Source organism: Tyto alba, unplaced genomic scaffold, assembly GCF_018691265.1.
Source record: "Tyto alba isolate M040663 unplaced genomic scaffold, T.alba_DEE_v4.0 Super-Scaffold_17, whole genome shotgun sequence".
NCBI lineage: Eukaryota > Metazoa > Chordata > Aves > Strigiformes > Tytonidae > Tyto > Tyto alba.
In genome coordinates this window covers 22,153,943-22,174,438 of record NW_024881279.1, presented here as the reverse complement: position 1 = coordinate 22,174,438, position 20,496 = coordinate 22,153,943, and the positions used below count along the sequence as shown (strand labels likewise).

At 52.8% G+C, this 20,496-nt stretch overlaps 2 protein-coding genes across 4 annotated transcripts; one reads left to right on the top strand and one right to left on the bottom strand.

Annotated features, from left to right (window-relative positions):
- Positions 1-92: 92 nt before the first annotated feature.
- On the bottom strand, positions 93-5,815 carry LOC104364968 (histidine--tRNA ligase, cytoplasmic-like). 3 transcript variants are annotated; one of them, XM_032988481.2, is made up of 12 exons: positions 5,492-5,815; positions 5,294-5,413; positions 4,785-4,880; positions 3,933-4,058; positions 3,658-3,765; positions 3,372-3,470; positions 2,963-3,056; positions 2,684-2,811; positions 2,341-2,583; positions 1,416-1,532; positions 987-1,133; positions 93-737 (listed from the first exon to the last, which is right to left on the bottom strand). In XM_032988481.2, exons 1-12 carry the CDS (start codon positions 5,813-5,815, stop codon positions 681-683), a joined length of 1,659 nt encoding a protein of 552 aa, XP_032844372.2. In that variant the 3' UTR covers positions 93-680. The 3 variants fall into 3 exon arrangements, with proteins under 3 accessions (XP_032844372.2, XP_032844375.2, XP_032844374.2); XM_032988484.2 differs by lacking the exon at positions 1,416-1,532; XM_032988483.2 differs by lacking the exon at positions 4,785-4,880.
- ZMAT2 (zinc finger matrin-type 2) lies at positions 5,744-15,561 on the top strand. The gene is made up of 6 exons (XM_042789945.1): positions 5,744-5,831; positions 8,814-8,907; positions 9,416-9,539; positions 10,698-10,771; positions 13,084-13,229; positions 14,733-15,561. The coding sequence occupies exons 1-6, from the start codon at positions 5,814-5,816 to the stop codon at positions 14,874-14,876; spliced, it is 600 nt and encodes a 199-aa protein (XP_042645879.1). The 5' UTR covers positions 5,744-5,813; the 3' UTR covers positions 14,877-15,561.
- Positions 15,562-20,496: the final 4,935 nt, after the last annotated feature.

The window sequence follows — 20,496 nt, the reverse complement described above, 5'->3', positions numbered from 1 at the left end:
CCGCGCCTGCGCACTGCGGCGCCTCCGCCAAGAGAGGGGCGAGGCGCCACTCCCGCCAAAACCAAGTGCGTGCCCGAGGGTTGCGCTTTGCCTTTTTTTTTTTGTTGTTGTTGTTTTATTTCTCAATATATAAAAATACAGAGTTCCTCCATGCTCGCCCCACCAACCGCTTGTTGTGCTCCCCGTCCGCCGCCGGAGCCCGGCTGCAGCCCGGGGCTGGCCCTCAGCCCCTGTGAGGGGGTGTGGGGGGGCGGTGGTGGCCTTCCACTGCCACCACCTCCCAAATCCTGAACCGGCGGGTGCTGCCCCGCACGCCAGATTCCCCCCACCGACCCCGGCTGAGCGCTGGTACATCCACCCGTGCCTGTGCCCCCACCTGCAGTGGGTGGGAATGGCTGTACAGGGACAGGCACTGCAGTATTAGGAACCCACGGGACTGACCAGTCCTTCAGAGCAGTTAACCAGTAGGTTTAACCTAGCGGCTTCGCTGTCCTTAACTTAAAACAATCCGCCCGCTCCTTTCCAAGCGGGTATCTCATGTTGACCCTGCCTTAGCCCAGGCAGATGAGCCTCGGGTTAGTAGATGGTGACCAGACTTCAGTGGAAAGTGCCTGGCTAAGGGCAACTGGAGGGTTCCAGCTGTACAATGGTTCAGTCAAGTATCTCTGGCCAGAAAAGTCCTAAGGCTCCAGTCTTCTTCTGATCTCATCAACAAGCTTTTCTCTTGGGATATCAACCTACAAAGCAAACAGAGAGGAAGAGGTAGCAGCACTGGAACCCTGAGTAGCGCACAGTTCAATCTTGGCTCTAAGGACCTGCTGTGGATACCAATGCAGTTTGTGACTCGTTTTTTGAAGCAATCACCCAACAGATCTGTGCTACAGCTCCCCAGAGGAACAATGTCGCTGAGGGAAAACCCAGAACTGCTCAATGATCTCTAGATTTTGGAAGTACTTTTGAAACCTGGTGTAAAAAGGCATTCTCACCTCTTCTCTTGTTGCAACATCTCGCAACTTGACAACTCCATCTGTCAGCTCTTGCTCTCCTACAATGGCTGCAAGGGGTATCCCCGTGTTCTCACAATACTGCAGCTGCTTCAGCAGTTTAGGATCCTTCTTGTACAGCATCTCTGCCTAGGAGGGAGTGGAAAAGGTAAATCATTAATGCTAAATTTGCTCTGATGGATCTTGGAGAAAAACAGCCAGCACCAAAACCCCACAGAAAACTCTGCCTCATTATTCCTGCAGCAACCGGTTGCCTTTAGTGCTCTCAGCTGTTCTTCTCTGCTTGCTAGCTTTCAGACAGGCCCAGATCTTGAAGAGACACACAAGTAATGGAGTTGGTCTTGCTGTGTTACAACTCCCTTCAGGCTATCCCTCCCTCACCTGTACCACTGCCAAGTCCAAGTCCTTTACCTTGATCCCTGCGTCCCACAGCTCAGAGATGAGCTTCAGTCTTGCGGCAGTTAAGTGTTTCTGAGGTGTAGCCACCAGCACTTGTGTCTCAGTCGTTCGAACTTTCTCCCCAGAAGCCTGCAGCGACAGACACACTCGTGGGAGTGACTGGCTTTGAGGGAACCTGCAGCTCCCAACAGCAGCTCATCGTGCCTTACCTACAGAACTTAACTTAGCTCCCCAAAACAAGTATACTTAAAAGCTAACCACCACCATTCAGTGAATGTTACTGAGCAAGCCTAACCTTTCAGAAGCAAAAAGAGTGCACAGATAAGACAACCTGGGCACATGGAACGAGTCCCCAGAGAATCTGCATTGTGACACTCTACTTAATCACGTGCTGCTGTTCCCATGGGACCTTGGCCTTCCTCCCTCCCGCCTGGACGGGACCCAGACAGCTTTCCAGCGTCTCCTCTGATTCTTCAGATACAGACACATTGTCTCAGCCTCAGTTGCTATGAATCACAAGCTCAGAACTAAATGCAGAGTCATGAATTTCTTCATAGGCTTTCCCAGGGTGCTTATTACAGAGCGAGTGCCACAGCTGTTACTGAATTCATGGCTCCTCAGTTCTCAAGACAGAAAACTTCACAGGCAAGACACAAGAGCAAAGTGACTGGGGCACAAAGTTCAGAGCCAGGACCAGAGCTCAGGACCTGCCTCTAACGCTTCCTTGGCATCCGCTACGAAATGCTGCCCTCAGCTGCCCACACCTGCATCCTGATGAGATGCAGAAAAGGGCTCTGTCTTCTGTGCATGGACAATCAGGCACGACAGGAGCCACCCTTTCCCCCAAAATTCTTTCCCTTCAAACACCATGGAGCCATAGAGCTCCTGTTATAAATGATAGCTGGCTTCCTAGACCCCTCCCCCATGCACCACCTACCTTCACTCTCTGCTCTAGGATGGAGAAGATCCGCTCGATCCCAATGCTGACCCCCACACAGGGCACCTTCCGTCCCTTGGGATCAAACATCCCCACCAGCTCGTCGTAGCGACCGCCTCCGGCCACGCTCCCAACGCTGACTGGCTCCTCCATATGGTCGTTCTCCTGCTGCAGCAGCACAGCCTCATAGATGACCCCCGTGTAATAGTCCAGACCCCGCGCCAGGCTCAAGTCGAAAGAGATCTGTAGGACGCGAGGGAAGGCCCGTCACCGGGCGCACTCAGGGGGCCCAGCCTGCCCGGCCATGAGGCCAGCACCCCCTCCTGCCCCTGCACCTCCTCACCTTCCCCACGATGCCAAACAGGGTCAGGTACTCAAACAGCAGCTTCATGTCCCCCAGCCCCTCCTTGGCCAGCTTGTTCTGGGACAGCTTTGGGTCCTGGAGGAGCCGCTCAATCAGGTCCAGGCCACCTGTGGGAACGAGCCTCAGGTCTCCCAGCGCAGCAGCACCCGCAGCAAAGGGCCCGGCCAGCCGTGTACGCTGCCTTGCACCCCTCTGTCGCTGGCCCTCCCTGCCCGGCCTGGAAGAACAAGGCCGAGGGCTCGACCCCACAGCGCTCACCGTGAAGCTGGACGTACTCCCCAATGCGATCCGCAGCCTCGGGAGAGAGCCCCTTCTCTCCTACCATCTCGCTCCTCACTTCTTCCCACGGCATCTGCAAGGGGAGAGAACATCCACTGCTGCAGGACACTGTGTCCACCAGCCCTTGCATTCACAATATGTGCAGGAAGACAGCAGTTGGCAGTCTCACTAATGATCTTCGTCTCTCTCACAGAAATTGTTAACAGAAACCACTGTAAACACCAGGCTTTCTTCTTAACCACACCCAAGAGCTCCCCAAATCCTTTACAAACATCAATAGCTTGGCTGCTGTTAACATCCTTATGATGAGAACAGCCGCAACACTGTCCAGCCCAAGACATCCAACCACCAAGACTGGACGCGATCTCCCCCGGAGCACAACACTTACCTTGTCCAGCTTATCCATGGTAGAGCATGTAGCTATGAACTTGCTCTCTGGGATGCCACAGACGGCAAACACACCATTCAAAATCTGTCGGTGATTGACCTGGGGGTGGGAGAGACACATTTAGCTCAGGGGAGAATTCCCCCTGCCCCGGCCCCACCATTTCTTCTTGCTCTAAAGGTGTGGGAAGCTGCAGCTGTTGGTGTTTCCTCGTGCCTTTTCACCAGTGCCTCAATCCCATGGGAAAGGAAGGCGCAGAGGGATGAAAACCACTCAGCTCTGATCTCACCTTAATAACAAAGTCCCCAAGCTGCAGGTCACTCAGGATTTCGTGCACAATCTTCAGGCACTCGGCATCAGGAATCATTGGGTCAAACTGGCCAGCGATGTCAAAATCCTGGGGGCAGAAGAAGCAGCAAAGGCTCCCGGTACTGCTGAGGTGCTTCAGTTCCGCAAGGCACGCCACACAGCCCCACAGCAGCTGAAGGCAATCCAGCCACTAAAACCCACACAGGTCGCCCGCTCCGTCTTGGCCCCTCGCGTGGCAGCTGCCACAACACTCACACACTGGTAGAACTCCCTGTAGCGGCCCCTGGTCGTGGCCGGGTTGTCCCGCCTGTACACCTTCGCGATGTGGTAGCGCTTCATGTTGGTGATCTTGTTCATTGCCAGATAGCGAGCGAAGGGCACCTGGGCAGCCGAGGAGTTAAGGACAGGAATGTGGAGATCCCCTGAGCTGCAGAAAACTGACCGTCAAAGCACCCTGTCTCCCTTTCGCTTTGCCAGCTGCTCCCTTATCTATAGGGAGATCATCAACCCAGGTTGATGATGAGTACAATGAGCTCTTCCAACACAGGAAGAACTCCTTCTCTTTCTCCTGAACCACAGTAAGTCAACACCTCTACAAACACAGACCTTTGCGAGGTCATTTTGCTCTCTTATGGTGCAATTAGAGACAATCCAACACACAGATGTTAAAGAGGAGAGCTTTCAGGTGAGAGGTGGAGAAGGCTTGGGATGGACACCTGTTCTGTACCTGCAAAGACCGCTGCGCTCTCAGAACAACTGCTGAGGCACTGGGATACGCTGGGCAGGAGCTCACAGAGGTGGAAACTGTAACTGGGAGGAGGTAAACCAGTGCAGTGGAGCATACTGGTGCACGTCCACAGCCCACAGAAGAAAGGGCTGCTTTGCTGCGGATCCTGGATGGGCTGTGGGGTGGTTTGAGGTGGGGTCATGCCAACGGCAGCCAGACCAGCTTGGGGGGTGTCCACTGCTTGGCAGGAAAGGGGGTTTCTATCACCCCGATGGGACTGGCAGGCAGGGCAGGGCAAGGGTGACCCGGCAAGGTAGAGGTGGCGGTGACCTCGGTGTGCCCCCATCCCCTCCACAAGTCGCAGGGCGAGTGCAGGATACGGTCAGGTCGTAGCGCAGGGCCAGCAGCTCCCCTCCCTGGTCCTGCAGCTTGTAGATGAGCTTTGCGCCCTCCCCATATCTCCCCGTCAGCATCTCCTGGGGAGAAGTGAGAGGGCTGGCAGGGAAGCGAAGGACTGGGGCAGCTCTGCGGTGCAGGGTCGCCCAGGATGGGGGACAGAGCCCAGCCCCAAGCCCCCCAAGACAAGCAGAGAGTGCGGCATGACACACATCCCCCTCCAAGCCCCCTCTGACCTGGGGCAGAAGGAGGGTCCCCATCCCCCCACAGAATGGGGGCCCAAGTCCTACCCCCCACACGGGTGGAACCCCCAGCCCTGCCCCAAACCTGCCCCCTCAGCCCCGGGGAAAGGGGGGTGCCCCTCTGCCCCGCAGGAGGAGGGCGGACCCCACAGCCCCCCCGCCACGGGGAGCAGAGGGGGATGCCCCAGGCCCGGAGGGGATCACCCCGCCCCCCACCAAAGGGAAGGGGGGGTGTCCTGCCGCCCCCTCACCTGCAGCTCCAGCACGGGGGTGTCGATGGCGGCCGCCCCGTGCCGCTTGAAGCAGGCGACCACGGAGGCGAGAAGCCGGTCACGAAGCACCACGTGTGCGGGGGGGTGGTCGCGGGTGCCCTGCCCCGGGAGGGAGAGCGGCCGTCAGCGGCGGGAACGGGACGGGGCAGGGGAACAACGCCCGGAGGCCGCCGTTACCTTGGGCGTCTTCAGAACCGGGCCCGGGTCCGGGTCCTGCCGGGACAGGAGACCGCGGTCACCGACCGGACGGGGCGGCCAGAAGCGGGGGAAACTCGCGGGGCCCGCGGACAGCAACCGCCCGGCAGCGGCGAACAGGCCCCGCCGCAACATGGTGGGTCCCGGGGGCGGCCGCGCCACGTGACCACCCGCCGCCACCGCCTCGCGGCGCTCTAGGCCGGGGGTGGCGGGCACTCGCTGGTGCCTGGGCGGACTGGCTCGCTTTACGGCCCGGGAGCCACCGCGCGACAGTTTCCGTTCGCTCGTCGCCCACACCGTCAACATGGCGTCGGGCAGCGGGGTAGGTGCTGGGGGCGGTGGGGCTGTGTTCGTCGCTTTCTCTTTTGCTTGGTAGGCCCTGCGCCGTGTCGCAGGCGAGGTCGTGGCAGCTGGGGCTGTTCTGGAGGGACAGGCGGCAGGAAGGGCTTCCCCGCGGCGGCCGGGCCGTGCTTGGGGCCTGCCGGCGAGGCCGCGGCCTGAGGGGCCCCGCGGGTGGGGACGTGGCGGAGCCGGGGATCCCCCACTTGGGTAGGGACACGTAGGGAGGCCCCATCCCTGCTTTTCACACCGCAGTGCCGGCTGCTTGTGGGCGGTGAGAGATACGGGGTCCCCTGAGAGGCCCCGGTGCTTTCAGGGCTACAAAGAGGGTGGGCCCCCTCCCGATCTCCTCTTCCTAGGGCCAGGCCCCCCCCCGTGGGAGCCCAAATTTAAGCCAGGCTGCGTGAGGAGATCCGAACGTGCCCCTGGCTCCTGGGGGAGGCTGCCCACCCGCCTTCAGCCTCCTGGGGCTGGGCGATGGTGGGCGCTGGCAGCTCCTTCTTTCCATTCCCTTTCTTGACCTGCCCCGTTGCTTCTCGGTTCCTCTGGGAAAGTGTTGCTCATTTGCCAGTTGGCTCTCACACTGTCCTGCTGAAGCTGCTGCTTGCTGCCATCTGCCCTGCATGGGAAACGTGCCCTTCCTGTGACTGTGATCCTGGAGTCTCGGATGCCTCCTGTGACACCTGATTAGATTATTTTATTAGCATTGCTCAGTTTGTGTAGCGTGGCAGTGAGGTCTTATGGGTCTTATAGGATTTGCTGTTGGGAACGCTGAGATTGGCTGAGTGAGGTGGATGCCATTGGTGTAGCCTGATTGGAGAGCCAGACTGGTTTAAGCAACACCAGCAATACCCCAGGCAGCTGTCAGCACCACAGGACCTGTGTTTTTCTACTTTCCTGGACAATCTTTCCTTCACTTTAAGCCATTTGCTGAGAAGTGAGCAGTGCTGAGAGGTCAAGAGTGGGCTGCCTGCCTGAGTTTGAGATGGGGCTTGTGGTTTATTCTCAGCTGCAGGCAGCTGTGTTCCTGTTAGGTTGAGCCAGACTTGAGACTCCCGTATTATTTTATAGGCTTTGATGCTGATAGTGGGCAGATCAGTTGGTGCAGGGAGCAGGAGGCTTCAGGGCACTTCTGGTTTTTAATAGTTGTTAATTATTTGGGAAATACTATCTGTCACCCAAAGCAGTTCTTAGATACAGATTTTAGGGCTTGCAGCCACCCCTGCTTCCACCAGACCAATTAAGGAAAGTTCCTTCAGATAATGTCAAGCCAAGATCTTTTTACACAGTTGGGTTTAATTTCTTTCCCTGTGCCTGGATGAGAAAGATTGGTAGAAGAGTTACCAAAGACTTCTTCCCTTTTATTACAACAGGAGAATGAAGCAACGGGTAAATTGCCTCCTCCCTGGGCTCCCACCAGCTATGATTTGTGATAATGCACTGGTATGCAGGAGAGTCTCGATTCTGGAATATACCCCCAAAGGTTAATTTACGCTCTGTGATATTTTATTTTCTTTTGCTCAGGGTGGTTAATAAAACCTGTTATGACATGCTTAAACTGCTTAAGAAGCTCTGGGAATAAATGAGAATTTTTCTATGCCTCCCTAAGGCATTTTCATTCCTATCAGTAGTTGTTTGTTCCATTTGAAGGACTGCCAGAGGAGAAAACGTTAAATGACTGTGCTGCTGCTATAGCTTCAAATGGGATTTATTTCCTTTGGATTGTGATTGGATTCTTGATTTGGCTGAACGGAGAAGGCAGAGGAGCGTGTGGGGGTACTTTTTTCCCGGAGGTGTTTTGAAATACATCCGTCCTTTTTTTTTTTTAATATGAAATTGAGAGCCTCTCACTGCCATGCCAAGTGAAATGCAGCTTTCTAACCAAATGAGGGTTATCTTCTCAGGAAAATAAAGAAGTGTCTAAGTTATAAGCCATGACCATTAGCAGGCACAGAGGCCTTAACTGCACATGGGGCAGACACTGGGAGGAGGCTGTGCTGGTTTGGTGAGAGTAAAGGTGAATGGAAATGAGATTCTTACCCAGTTGCTTCTGCCCTCAGCATTGGTGACTAGGTAAACATCCCTCCTAAAAAGAATAATTTTTATATTCTTCAGTGCCAGCTTCACCTGATTCCATCTTTCCTTCCTGCAACTTATCCTTTCGCTGTCACTGTAGAGTCCTCTGGGGAGCTGACGAAGGGCTGGACTGCCTCAGAGGTGTTTTTTCCCTTCCCTGTGTGCCTGCAGCATGAGGCTGCAGGAGTGGGACAGCTTACTGTGCGTTTCATGCAGGTGCTTCCCCAGTGTCTCCACACCCTGCCTTGACAGATGGGCATTTCAGAGCCTTTTTTCGTTTGTTTGTACACGTCTCACTTGAAAACCCCATACTGGTTCCTCTGATTTCACAGCAAACAGCATTTTGATTCCTGTAATGCACAGACACACTGCTGATCTCTTTGAGAGTAGGGGTACACAGCCTTTTGTACTCCTGTATTTTACTCAAACTCTTTATGGCTTGTGTTGTGTTTCATGGCTTCCTCATCTGATATTTGCAACTTGGATTTAACTGACTTTTGGAAGAAATACGTGTAACCTGCTAATGACTGTGCTGTGTTTGTCGAGTGGCACTTCTGAGGTCTTAGATCAGTGGGTTTAAATCCTCTGTGTATCTGTTTTTCAAAGCAAAAGCCTGAGTGATTAAGGAGCTATTAAGATAAACTCGTTACTTTTCTCAATGCTTTGAAATCCTTCTAGAAGAAGTAGATATAGACATGCTGAGTGTTACTCTCTTAAGCTACATCCTTAATTCCTAGATAGGAGAACAGAGGACATGGGGATATAATGTAGTGCCCCTAATTTACTGCTGTGGCCTCACAGGCCAAGTGATTCCACCTCTTTCCCTAGTTTCCCCTCAGAGATAGTCAAACTGTATCATAAATGTTAATATACTTTGTTTCCTTCTCAGACTAAGAACTTGGACTTCCGCCGAAAGTGGGACAAGGATGAATATGAGAAACTTGCAGAGAAGCGGCTCACAGAAGAGAGAGAAAAGAAAGATGGTGCGTAGTGTACTGACTCTAGGCAAGCTTTGCTCATTTGGCAGCAAGTCACCCAAACCCTTTGAGAGGCAGAAAGCAGCTAGAAGTGAAATCCCAGAGGGAAATAGCAAGCAGCAATAGCTGTCTTGCTTTGATCCTTTTTCCTGTGATTGCCACTGAATATATTTTTTTGACAAAAGTAATTACTGAGAATCTTTGCCTCTGTCTACCTGTTCTTTGGGGAGGGAGAGGAACAAGAAGCCCCTAGAAACAAGGAGATCTCAGAGTATGACTCAAATCGGAGCTGGTGATACCTCATAGATCTACCTGGTTCTGATAGGAACCAGGAAATAGTGAGGAGGAAATTATATCCTTTACTGACTTTTAAAAAACAAAAAAAGTGCAATTTCTGCTTGAATCAGGTAGTTTCCAGGTTCCTGGCAGATCCCTCTTCAGCAAGGGCAGTGTGAAATCCAGCATGTCAAGCTTGACCTTTTCTGATAAAGTTTGTTTTTTTGCATGTGTCTAGGCAAACCAGCTCAGCCTGTCAAAAGGGAACTTCTGCGGCACCGGGACTACAAAGTGGACCTGGAATCGAAGCTGGGGAAAACTATCGTCATCACCAAAACTACCCCTCAGTCAGAGATGGGAGGGTAGGTCGTGGTCTTTTTGTTGAGGTCTCAGAGTTGTGCTGGTGAGACTAGGGGGCTGTGATACAGCAGTGAGCCCTTACGGTGCTCCAGGTGGTGATTTCCTCCAGTGTTTTGAGCCTGATGCAGTGGTGTTGCACTGTATTGCACCAAAACTGGGTCTTCTGGGGTAATGTATGGGAGACACGCATCAGGCTGGGCCCCTTCTGACATTATTACCTGATACCAGTGTTGCTTTGCCCACCTGTAGAAACAGCTGAGGCAGATCTCTGTTGCCTGCTTTGGTTTTGTTAGCCAAGAGGCCTGCTTGCACTGAGACACTACCGGCTGTTGATCTGAGTTTCTGGTTTGGATATCTGTGCACTGGAAATGGGAGAAACATCCAAATACCTCTCTCTAGGAATGGTATTTGGCCACTGTTTGTGTGGATCATGTTCAGCCAAAGGCTGGAAGGATTCTTAGTTCATCCTAAGCCGTCGAGATGTTGAAAAGAATACATTAAGTTTGTGCCATCATAAGAGTAAGCCTCTTAGTGTCTCACCATCCTAGCCTAATAGCCAGCAGTGCCAGGGAGGTGCACAGCCCTAAACAGCATCCAGGAATAGAAGTGCAGGCCCTGGCTGGGTTTTTGCAACAGCTCTTAAGATGGGTAGAAAGTACTGCTGTGTAAAGCAGGGAGTGGCTACTGTGAGGCGATGGGGGTGGGAGGACTTACCTCGCAGCCAGGTGAGAGCCTTCAGCAGGCTGCGGTCTGGAAGCCTGGGCTGCATGGCCAGTCCTGCCTGGGAGGAGAGCAGCCGAGCCCTGCGGTGTTGCAGAGTTCATCCCACCCTATTGGTTGTGACTGGAAGGGGAAGATTCTGTGGCTGACGTATTACGGATCAGCTCATGATTTCTGTCATCTGTCAGACTGGAGTTGGCGTAAGGGTTGGTACCTCCAGTGTTAAACCGGGCAGCTCTGTAAGTCCAGGGTGTGCCCTTGCACATTTCTTTCCACTGGGGTGCTCTGTAATGGAAGTGGCTTCCCTCTTGCCCTGGAGAAAGGACCCGTATCCCAAGTGACATGCAGATTTCACATTGTAGATTATCTTAAATAGTTGTTCTGTGATATGAGGTTTGTCTCATGCTTTGGAGTTAATTTTTTTCTCTCTTTCCTCTCAGATATTACTGTAACGTGTGCGACTGTGTGGTGAAAGACTCCATCAACTTCTTGGATCACATCAATGGCAAAAAACGTAAGGATAACATTTCTGCCTTGTTGGAGGGTTGGTTGAGTTGGAGGGCTGCTGCAACACTCTGGGCTATTCCCTTCATAAATCACCAGTATCTGAGGGCTGAACACTTACACATGGATCAAAGTGTGCTTTGGAGTTCAGGATGGAGGCAGTGTTTGCTCATGAGAGCTGTGGAGGTGCTGCCTTTATCTCCTGGCATCTTGCAGGGTGCTGGACTATTTTCATGGAATAAACCCAGAAGAAACAGTGGTTGGTTTACTCTGGTTAGGGGGGATGTATTTCTCCCATTCAGAGTGTCTGTACTGCGAGAAGCCCAGGGTCAGCATATCCCGATGTCTCTTCTGAAAATCTGGAGAGAGGCTTTTTTACAGCACCAAAACTTTAAAGAAATTCTTAGATAAGTAAAAGGTATGGGATTAGCCCCTTTTTGGATAGGAAGCTTCTCTTCATAGAAGTTGACTATGAAGCTCAGAACTAGCTGGTCCCTGAGCTCCAGAGTGCAGATCAGAATTTACAAGGATGGAGGCTGTGGTTTCCTGAGGATAAGCAGAGACAGGAGTTGTGCAGTTTGACCCAGGAGTCGGGTCCGGCAGCATGGTGATGTTATTGTCCTTTACCTATCTCTGGTTCTCCTCACCGTTGCTGCAATGTTACAGTTAACTTGGGCCAAGATAAAGACAAGAGAAAATAATTCCCTCTTTATCAGTCTGTTCCCTTAATGTGTTTAACTTGAAAAAGAGGACTGTGCCCTTGTTGGACTGACTCATTTCACAACTGTGGGCATTGCTTCTCCTTGACATGTTCAAAAAGTGGAGAAAGTAAAGGAGCAGCAGGACACACTGACATACTCTTACCATCTTGTTCCACACTTGAAGGTGATTTTGGCTCCCTGTGGAAGTCAACAAATATCCAGTTTACAAAAAGGCAGCGATGAACGCAATCCAGACCTGCACACTTGTCTGTTTGAACCTTGGAGAAATGGGGGGTTCAGAAATGGACCTGAGGGCCACTTTTCTATAGCTAGGAAAAGAAAACCCAACGTGTTAAAGCCCTGTGCTTTTACGGGAATGGGAGGAGGATGCTGAAGTGCCCTGGTTGACGTGCTGGGAGATTAGCAGTAAGTCCATATGAGAGAATCTGGAATCAAAATCCTGGCATGACTTTGTGCATGGGCCTAAGATGAAGGGTTGAGCTGGGGTTGGAAAGTGGCCGATGCATAGCTCTTGGGTGCGATATGATTACAGAGTAAGTTTGGGAGCTTTTGCTCCAGTCCATAAATCTGGCGGAAACCTGCTTGTTCTTGGCAGCCCTCTTACCAATTCCTGGTGTGCAGTTTGAGCTTCGAAGGGCTGCTGCATCCCTGGGACAAATCTGTGCACGGCTGCTGGAGTCAACAGGCCGTTTGGATTCACTTGGCCGTGCGGGTTGGAGACATTGCCGGGGTGGCCCCTTCAACCTAGGCTTACTCGTGAGCAGAAACCTGGGAATCTGCTGTTAAGAGCCACTGAATCAGACGCCCGGCTTAATATTTCATGTCTGTGCTTTAGCTGGAAATGTCCTGTGTAATCAGGATCTCTGAGTGTCACTGATGTCTTGTTTAGCTCCTCCCACAGCTGAGAGATGCCAGCCTGTCAGTTTTATTCTGGCTCCTTTTTCAACACTCCAACCTTACTTTTTCCCACTGGTCCAAGATTAAATTTCCTGAAGCGTCAGAACACCAGCACGATGAGGAGCATCTTAATAGGGAAACTTAAAAGAATAGGCTGCATCCTCCTTCTTGTTACAAGTAATGTACAGATTGTTGTAGTCACTGCCTGGTTTACATTATGGTGTCCCCCTAAAGCACATCCCCTCTGACATAAGAAATCCCACTCTGTGTAGGAATATGGGACCAGAGGAGGACAGAAAGTGCGTGCCTCTCTGTGGAAGGGGGGCATTGCTGTGTCACGCTCTCCAAGCTGGCTCCGAGTTACCTGGTGAGCCGTGGTGTGAAGAGGAGTGCCTGCAGGCTGGGCTGTACCAGGCGCTGCCGCTGGGGAAGGCCGGGGACAGCGCTGCTCCCTGCGCACTGCGGGGTGGGGCGGGTGGCCTGCGAGTCACTGCGGTCAGGGCAGGTCGGAGCAGCGATCCTTGAGGGCCTACGGCCTTGGGTGTGAGGGTAGCCTGGCCCTGGCAGCTGCTTTGAGGGGCCGGATGACAGGCAGGAAGAGGCTGCTGTGCTGAGATATTTAAATCAGGATCAGGGACTATGGGCAGACAGTCAAAGGCTACAAGTATTGCTGAACACAGCTGATTCAACTCCTGTTTTCTAGACCAGAGAAATCTGGGCATGTCCATGCGGGTGGAGCGCTCCACGCTGGACCAGGTGAAGAAACGCTTTGAGGTGAACAAGAAGAAGATGGAAGAGAAGCAGAAGGACTATGACTTTGAGGAGAGGATGAAGGAACTCCGCGAGGAGGTAAGTCTGGGCAACGACGGACGAAGCAAAGCACCCCAGAAACATGTTTTGTGAGGAAATCAACCCCAGTTCCTAATGTTGTTCCACAGAAGCCTTTTTCTTGCTAGCATGGGCTTCTTGTCTGCTGCCACAAGTGGGTTTTGTTTCTTTGTTGTTTGCTGTTTAAAAAGTTTTTTGCTCCTGTCCCTGGAAACCCTTTTCCCCTCTTTCTGTGTGAGAATAACTTTTGATGCTTCAGGTTTCCACTGAGAGCAGCACAAGGCTGACAACGCATCCATTTTTTGTCTTCAATTAGTTGTGTTTGAACTTGTGTGCTCTGATAAGCAGATCTGTCTTTGTCCCTTATCTTCCATGGTTCTTAGGATTGCTGGGATGCTTCTCCACATGGCACGTTGCTTCTGTGTGGCCTCTCCAAGTGTGGAAGGGCCTTGTGAACAGTGTGCTGCGGTGCGAGATGTGTGTGGACACAGTGAAAGACAGCAGATTCCTGTCAAACTTGAGCTTAGGTTTCAGTTTATTTGAAAACCTGACAAGGTTCTGACAGTTGAGGAGCTTCTGTGGGTGCTGCTCTTCCATCAGCAGTCACATAACAACCAAACGTTAAAAATCGCTGCCCTTTTGAGTCTTCCTGCCCAAGCCCTGAGCTTTGCTTCGCTGCAGGGGTGCTCTGTTGAGCACATGGAGCAGTCCTGTGCTCTGCTCTTGATCAGGCTCTGGTGCTGCTGAGCCTGATCTGTTTGGGGGAGGTAGGAGACAGGTACCCCAGCAGTGAAGGGAGTGCTGTGGGTTGAAAAGATACTGCCAGTCAGCGTATGGCAACAAAGAAATCAGCAGCAACTTCTGGTGTAGCTTTCTCTGGGGCATGGCTGTCTTGGGTAGCTGCAGCGCAGCGGCCAGTGATGGGAACAGCAGGAGCAGTTGTTAAGTTGGGAGCCAAAACCATGTGTCTACATCACCCGGTACAAGCCTGGCGCTGTTCCAGGGCTTGTGATCCTTGCAGAGCAAAACACTTTGATTAGAGCAGCGCAAATTCTTTCATGCCAAAGCCCCCCAAAGCTGCTCAGAGATTCAGCTTGTGCTCCAGTGAGCAGCTGTCACTCTGCCAGGCTGAAAGCCAACAGGCAGCAACATTCAGCGTCCCAGTCTCTGGGATGGGGCATCATACAAGGGAAGGGCCTCCTGCTTTGAAAACAGCTCCTTCTTACCTCAGCATTTATTCCAGATGAAACTTCTCATGTTTGTTCAGAAGAGAGACTTTCATAACACTTCCTTTTGGCTACATCTTGTGTGGTTTACTCTGCTCTTGGGATGGCAGGTGGGGTGGTCTGGAGACAGTGGGAAACCTTGGAGGAGGAGGCAGCCAGGATTTCTGCTGGCTATTTGATTTCCTCAGACACAACTTGGGTGCTGTTGGTAGGGCTTGGGTTAACCGTGCCTGGTGTCTTGAAAGCTTACTCAGCTCAGGAGGTTCACGTTATTTTGCTGTTCTGTCCTTTGCTGCAGGAGGAGAAAGCCAAAGCCTACAAGAAGGAGAAGCAGAGAGAGAAGAAAAGGCGGGCGGAGGAAGATTTGACGTTTGAAGAGGATGATGAAATGGCAGCTGTGATGGGTTTCTCTGGTTTCGGCTCAACCAAAAAGAATCACTGAGCAGTTCTGGACTCTCCTCTTTCTTGAAACAGATTGTTTTTACCCAGGGGACTCTGGATAACTCTTAAAAGACTTGATTGAGGACTTGTATGTAAATCTCCCAGTAGAAGTTGGCTGAAGGAGTCGAAAAGCGATTCCATGCTCTACCTGTGCTACAGAACAAGCTCTGCCTGCCATTAGCTTCCCATCTCCTTCTGTGTCCTAGATCTGGCTGCTCATCACTGCTCTGTGGCCTTGTGTGTGCAGGGAAGCGTTCTGCTGGGTACGTTTTTGTGTCAATAAGGTGCAACAGTTCTGTACAGATGGCCTGGTTCAGGATTAATCTAGCTGTCAAGCAGGCCTCTTTGTTCCGGGCCTTGGTTGTTCTAGTTGTCAACCAGGCTGTGTATTTTCTTTTTGGATCATGTAACTGAAGGAAATGTGCCACAGCAAGCAGTGTTGAGCGGTACAGCCTGCATCTTTATGGCTTGTGCTGAGCAGAGCTGGTGGCTGCATGGAGTCTGGGTCGCTGAAACTTCCCTGTGTATTTTATCTGCAAGGGATACTTCCCTGCTTTTCTTTGTGTTTTGTCCCATAACTTTGATATCTTTAAGGTCGGGGAGAAATTCCTCCCCACAACTGATCTAGGATTGTGTGAATGAAAGAAAGGTGTGTTTGCTGGAAATAAATGGATCGTTTTAATGGGTCTTTTGGTGGGAGTTTGATTCTTTCTTTGTTTTGAGAGCTTCTGCCTCCCACCAAGAAGAGCTGCTGATATCTCCCATGCTGCGCAGAGCTGGTGGTGGCCTTCTGGGGACCTCGACAGAGGCAAAGGCAAGGCTTGTGACCCCTTCTCTCTCGGCTCAGCTGCCCTATGCAGGCAGTTGCCATCATTCTTGGCTTTTTAAAGTAATCCTGGAGATGGGTGTAAGAACGAAAGGGGAAGGAGAAGGGAGGGCAGGACTAGAGACCTGCATTTCCACCGGACAATCCAAGAGCAGGCTGGGCTGCGTTCCAGAATTTACCAGCCTTAGTATATTAAGGGCCATTTTTTTCCTGTCTACTGACTATCAGTGTCTTTTCACCTCTACCCTCCCCTAAATTCACTACATTTCTGCTTTTATTTACCTCAATCAAACCTTGTGTGACTCATTTTTGTCTACAGTTAGGATTTATACTTTGCGTGGCTGGGTTTTCATAGCTCTGTCTCGCTCTCCTCTCTCTTTTTATGTATATTGATGAAATCCTTGCTCTTGCCCTTCTCTGTATGCGTATGAAATTTCCGACCCGAGGAAGGCTGCAGTGTGTTTAGCCTGCACTTTCTAATACATCTAGAACAAATCCTGTAATGTTGTGCTGCTGGTTTAATTCCTTAATCTTAGACTGCTGACAGCTTCATTGCCTCAGGTCTTTCCGCTTCAATTCAGATTATAATCCCTGTTGAAGATGCTATTGAAATGATATATAGCCAGTCAGATAACAACTGTCCTTGGAGGTTTGACCCTTTTAACTTGGCAATCCTTTGACTTCGGCAAACGCTCTCCAAGCACACGAGCTGGAAGGGCGACTTTCATTCCAGCCACGTACCTAGAGCTGCTCAGACTGCAGCACGTGGCTCCGGCTGAATGGGAGAGAGGAGACGCTTGTGCCTTTGTGCCCTCCGGGGTGCAAAAGGGATGCTGCTGTGGTTTCGTATGCATTAAAAGTTTAGGACGTTTCAGAGAAGATTTAGCAGCAGCCATTTTATCCCAGCCACCAGTTCTACAGCCAACCAGACCCTCGCTGCAGCCTGAATTTGGTTTCCAGGGAAGGGGCAGGGGCTGCCGTGCACCCTCCCTCTTCCCCAGCGTGTGCCTTTGGAGCCAGTGGCTGTTGCCTTGGTTTCCCCACGGAGCATCCTGCTGCTTTTGTCCATCCCTGCACACCCAAGGGGCGAGGTGTGAAATGGGAAGCCCCTCAGAAAACTTCCCAGGGAGCTGGCTGGGCTTGTGCAACCTCCTGGCGCTGGGCTGGAGCCTGTCCCAGCGCCCTGCCCATCTCTGCCCGCTGCTCCCAGTCCCAGGGAAATCCCTCCGCGGTACAGTGGAGCAGAAGAGAGCTTTCAGCAACGAGATTCCCCTTTGGGAAAAAGCCTGTGGTACCCAAACTCTATCCCGAGGCCCTCTGCATCCTCAGGGCAGGAGGCCCAGCCCCAGCATCTCAGCGCTGCTGCTGCCACTCGGTCCCTGTGCTGGGGCTTTGTCTCGCCTCGCGGGCGTGCGTGGCACCAGACACCGGCTCTTGCTGGATTCCCAGCAGCGGCAGCTGCTTCTAGCCAGGGAGGAAAAGCTGGTTTCACGGGAAGAAATAATATTTAGAGATGGATAACATTCCCTGCACCTGCCGCATTAACCTTTTGCTCCCACCGCTGCTTAGCGCTGCTGTGGGGTGTTAACCCTTTGCTCACCGCCCCCAACGCTGGAGCAGCGGTCCTCTGTGACTCTGCCTCACCACTCGCCATCTCCATGCTGGATCGTAAGGCTGCTGGTGCTGGATGTGCCCGCACGGGTCAGGCCTTGGGAGTTTTAACCGGAGAGAGGGAGGCCCCAGCTCTGCAGCTCTTCCTCCTGCTTCCTTCCACCAGCAAACAGGGCTGGGGTGCTCTGTGCCTGCTGATACCTGCTTTGCTCTTGCCAAAAGGGGACATATCCACGAGTTAGAATGGGGATCTGGTGGAGTAAGGAGGGGTGTTTCTCACGGTTCTCACATCCAGGCTGAGGTGCCCTACCTGGTCTTACCATGGAAGTGTTTTGAGATGCCTGGAGCCAGCCTGGTGCTTCTTCTCAGCGCCTGGGCAGAGTGCAAGGCTCTGCCCTGGCCACAGAGCAGTTGTTTGCGGCATGCAGCTCTGAGGACAGCGGGGGAAGGCCGGACTACTACAGCTCCATCCCATTAAATATTGATGATAGTGTTTGGAGAAGCACTCAGGCATCACAGCAGGCCCTAGAGAAAACACAAAACCATCTTGCTCCCACTACTTCTCTCCCAGCCATCTTCTTCCCTGGCCTCATCCTGGGAGGGACGACTAAAGCCTCGTGGAGGGGCTGAGCACAAACACCCAGCTGCTTCTCCCCTTTCCTTCCTTCAGAGGGACCTGGGAGGCTGTTGGGCATCCCCCCAACGCTGCCCTTTCCTGCTGGCCCACCTTCCCCTCCCTTTCTTCAGGGCCTGCTCAGGACTAGAGCAGCATCAGCCAGATCCAGCCCAGCATTCCCACCATCCCTGTAAAATGACTGGGATCAGGGACCTGGAATGATTCTGCCTGGCCCTGTGCATTAGTCTAACGTGGCCAGCTGAATCATTAGCTGCTCCAGTACTTTATTAGTGAAAAGACCCAGCTTTTTAGCAGTTTACACCAGTTTCACATTCCGCCCTCCCAAAAGAGAGGTTTAAGAGCTTGGCAGGAGCTCCAGTCCTCCCACTGCTTGGGCCATAAGCTACTGCTGCCCCAGTTAGGCGGCCGTTCCTGCCATTTGCCATCATTAAGCTAAACAACATCCACTGGCGATATCCCTGGAAAGCCTTCCTCCTGTTTTGCTTCGACCCAGTGCAGCGGTGCCCGGACGATGTACCACTGAATCCCTCATCTGCTGTGGACAGGCTGTGAGGCTCTGGGGTCTCCCACACCCCCTCAAAGGCAACCTTCTGCTGTGGCACCATCCCACACCACCCTGGAGCCAATATTGCTGCTCCTCTCCGCCCCCCGCCCCCCAAGCTCTATGGACACCTTGTTTATTAAGTGCCACTCCAATCAGCCAACCCTTGGCCCAACCTGTAACCTGTCCTGCTTTCCTCACGCAGGGGGACAAGGTGTCCCCAGGGGAGAGCTCGATCTGTACAAGGGCAAAGGTCCAACCCCTGGTTGGAGCTGGTGTTTCTGCAGAAGGGAGCAGGAAGGGATGGGAGGCTCAGGTAGGAAAAGGTAGAGACTTGTGGGGGGGGTCCCTGGACTGGGAGGCGTTTGCTTCCCATCTGGAGCTTGGATGGGAAACTTGGACACTTGTTTTTCAAAAAGGGCCAAGCAGGGGATACCTACAGCAAAGTCCTGCTTGGCCTGGTGACGTTGGAAAGCTGTGCCACTCTCCACACCCTAAGTATTCGGGACTGAGCCAGGTCAGCCCACAGATGGGGCCAAGAGGGAGCAAATGGTGCTCGAGTGCTCCACGCTGGGAGGAAGGAGACAACCCAGGTGGGTCCTCCATCCCTGTCAGATCTGCTGCTGCAACCAGGTTGGGCTAGAGGGTTGCTGGAAGGCTGGATGGTTTCTGCTGGGTTTGGTGGTGGGGCCCCTGAGCAAAGGGGAGGTATTTCTTTGCATTGAGCAAAGTAAAAAACCATCATCACCCAAAGAACAAACAGCTCCAGGCTGGAGAAGGATCAGGGAGAGGGCGAGATGAGGAGGGTGATGGGGAGGAGAGGGGGGACTGTGGGGACAGGGCATCCACGGGAGGTTTTTCGGGGACTTGTGATCTCAGAACAAATTTCTGCTGTTGGCTGCATGCCAGTGGCACCATTTCGCCAACTGACACGCACCTCCCCATTGCCAGTTCCATGGGCTTAGAGCCCGGGGGGGTCAGGGCCGCTCTGCAGAGGGATGCGGGAATACGGTCCCTGCTCGGAAAGCATGTGATCTGCCAGGCAGCCAGGGAGCCCCAGGGGCACTGCCATGCCTTTGTTCCTCCTTCTCTTTCTTTTCCACCTTCAGATTATTTTTTTTAACCTCTGCTTCCAGTCTGCTGTGCATGCAGCACTCCCCCCTCCCCCTTTCCACCCACAGTTCCTGTCTTGATTTTCCTTCCCCTCTACAAAGATGTGTTCCTTAGGCTCCTTCTCCTCCTCCCTGCCCGGCTTCCCCCATCACCATTGCCTCTCCAAACTTGTTCTTTCTTTCCTCCCTTGCCCCTCTCCCTGTTTTCCCACAAGCCCTCCTCATCCCTTCCCCTGCCTGCTCCTCTCCCCTTCAGCCACGCAGGCTCCCCTTCGCTCACTCTGTTTCCCCTTCTCTGACAGTTTGGGGGAAATCTGTCTGTGTCAACACACAAATTCCATTATTTATTGGCTGAGCTGAGCAAGGTCCTACAGTCGTCTGTAATTGTCTGTAGATCAAAGCGCCTGCTGATGGCAGCTTTGCCTTCTCACAGCAGAACACCACCCCCAGCTCCATGCTCCCCATCCTCCCCGGGGAGTCGGGTGCGTGTGTGTCGACACCCTCAGTGACTGATCTCCCAGACAGAGAGGAAAGAAGTAGGGCTGGTGGGGGAGAAAAGGGAGACCTGGAGGATCTGCAAAGCTCCCGGGAGCAGATGGGGATGTTGAGGAGTGTCTCAGGGGGCCACACAGTCCCTGGCAGGGGCGAGGGGAGGGCCGGAAGGTAGAGGTGGTCCCTATCCTGGGAATGGGGACAGCAAAATTAAGTGAAGGGAGGAAAGGGGAATTGGGGAACACCCTCATATCTGTCCAGGACTGGAAACTGGAATTTCTTCTCCTGAGATGCATCCCCAGAAATCCAGGATGGCTCCACAGAAGCAAGTGTCTAAAAACCAGAAATGGGGACAAAAGAGAATGTGTCTTTTTCTACTTTTCCTTTGTGAAACCACCAACC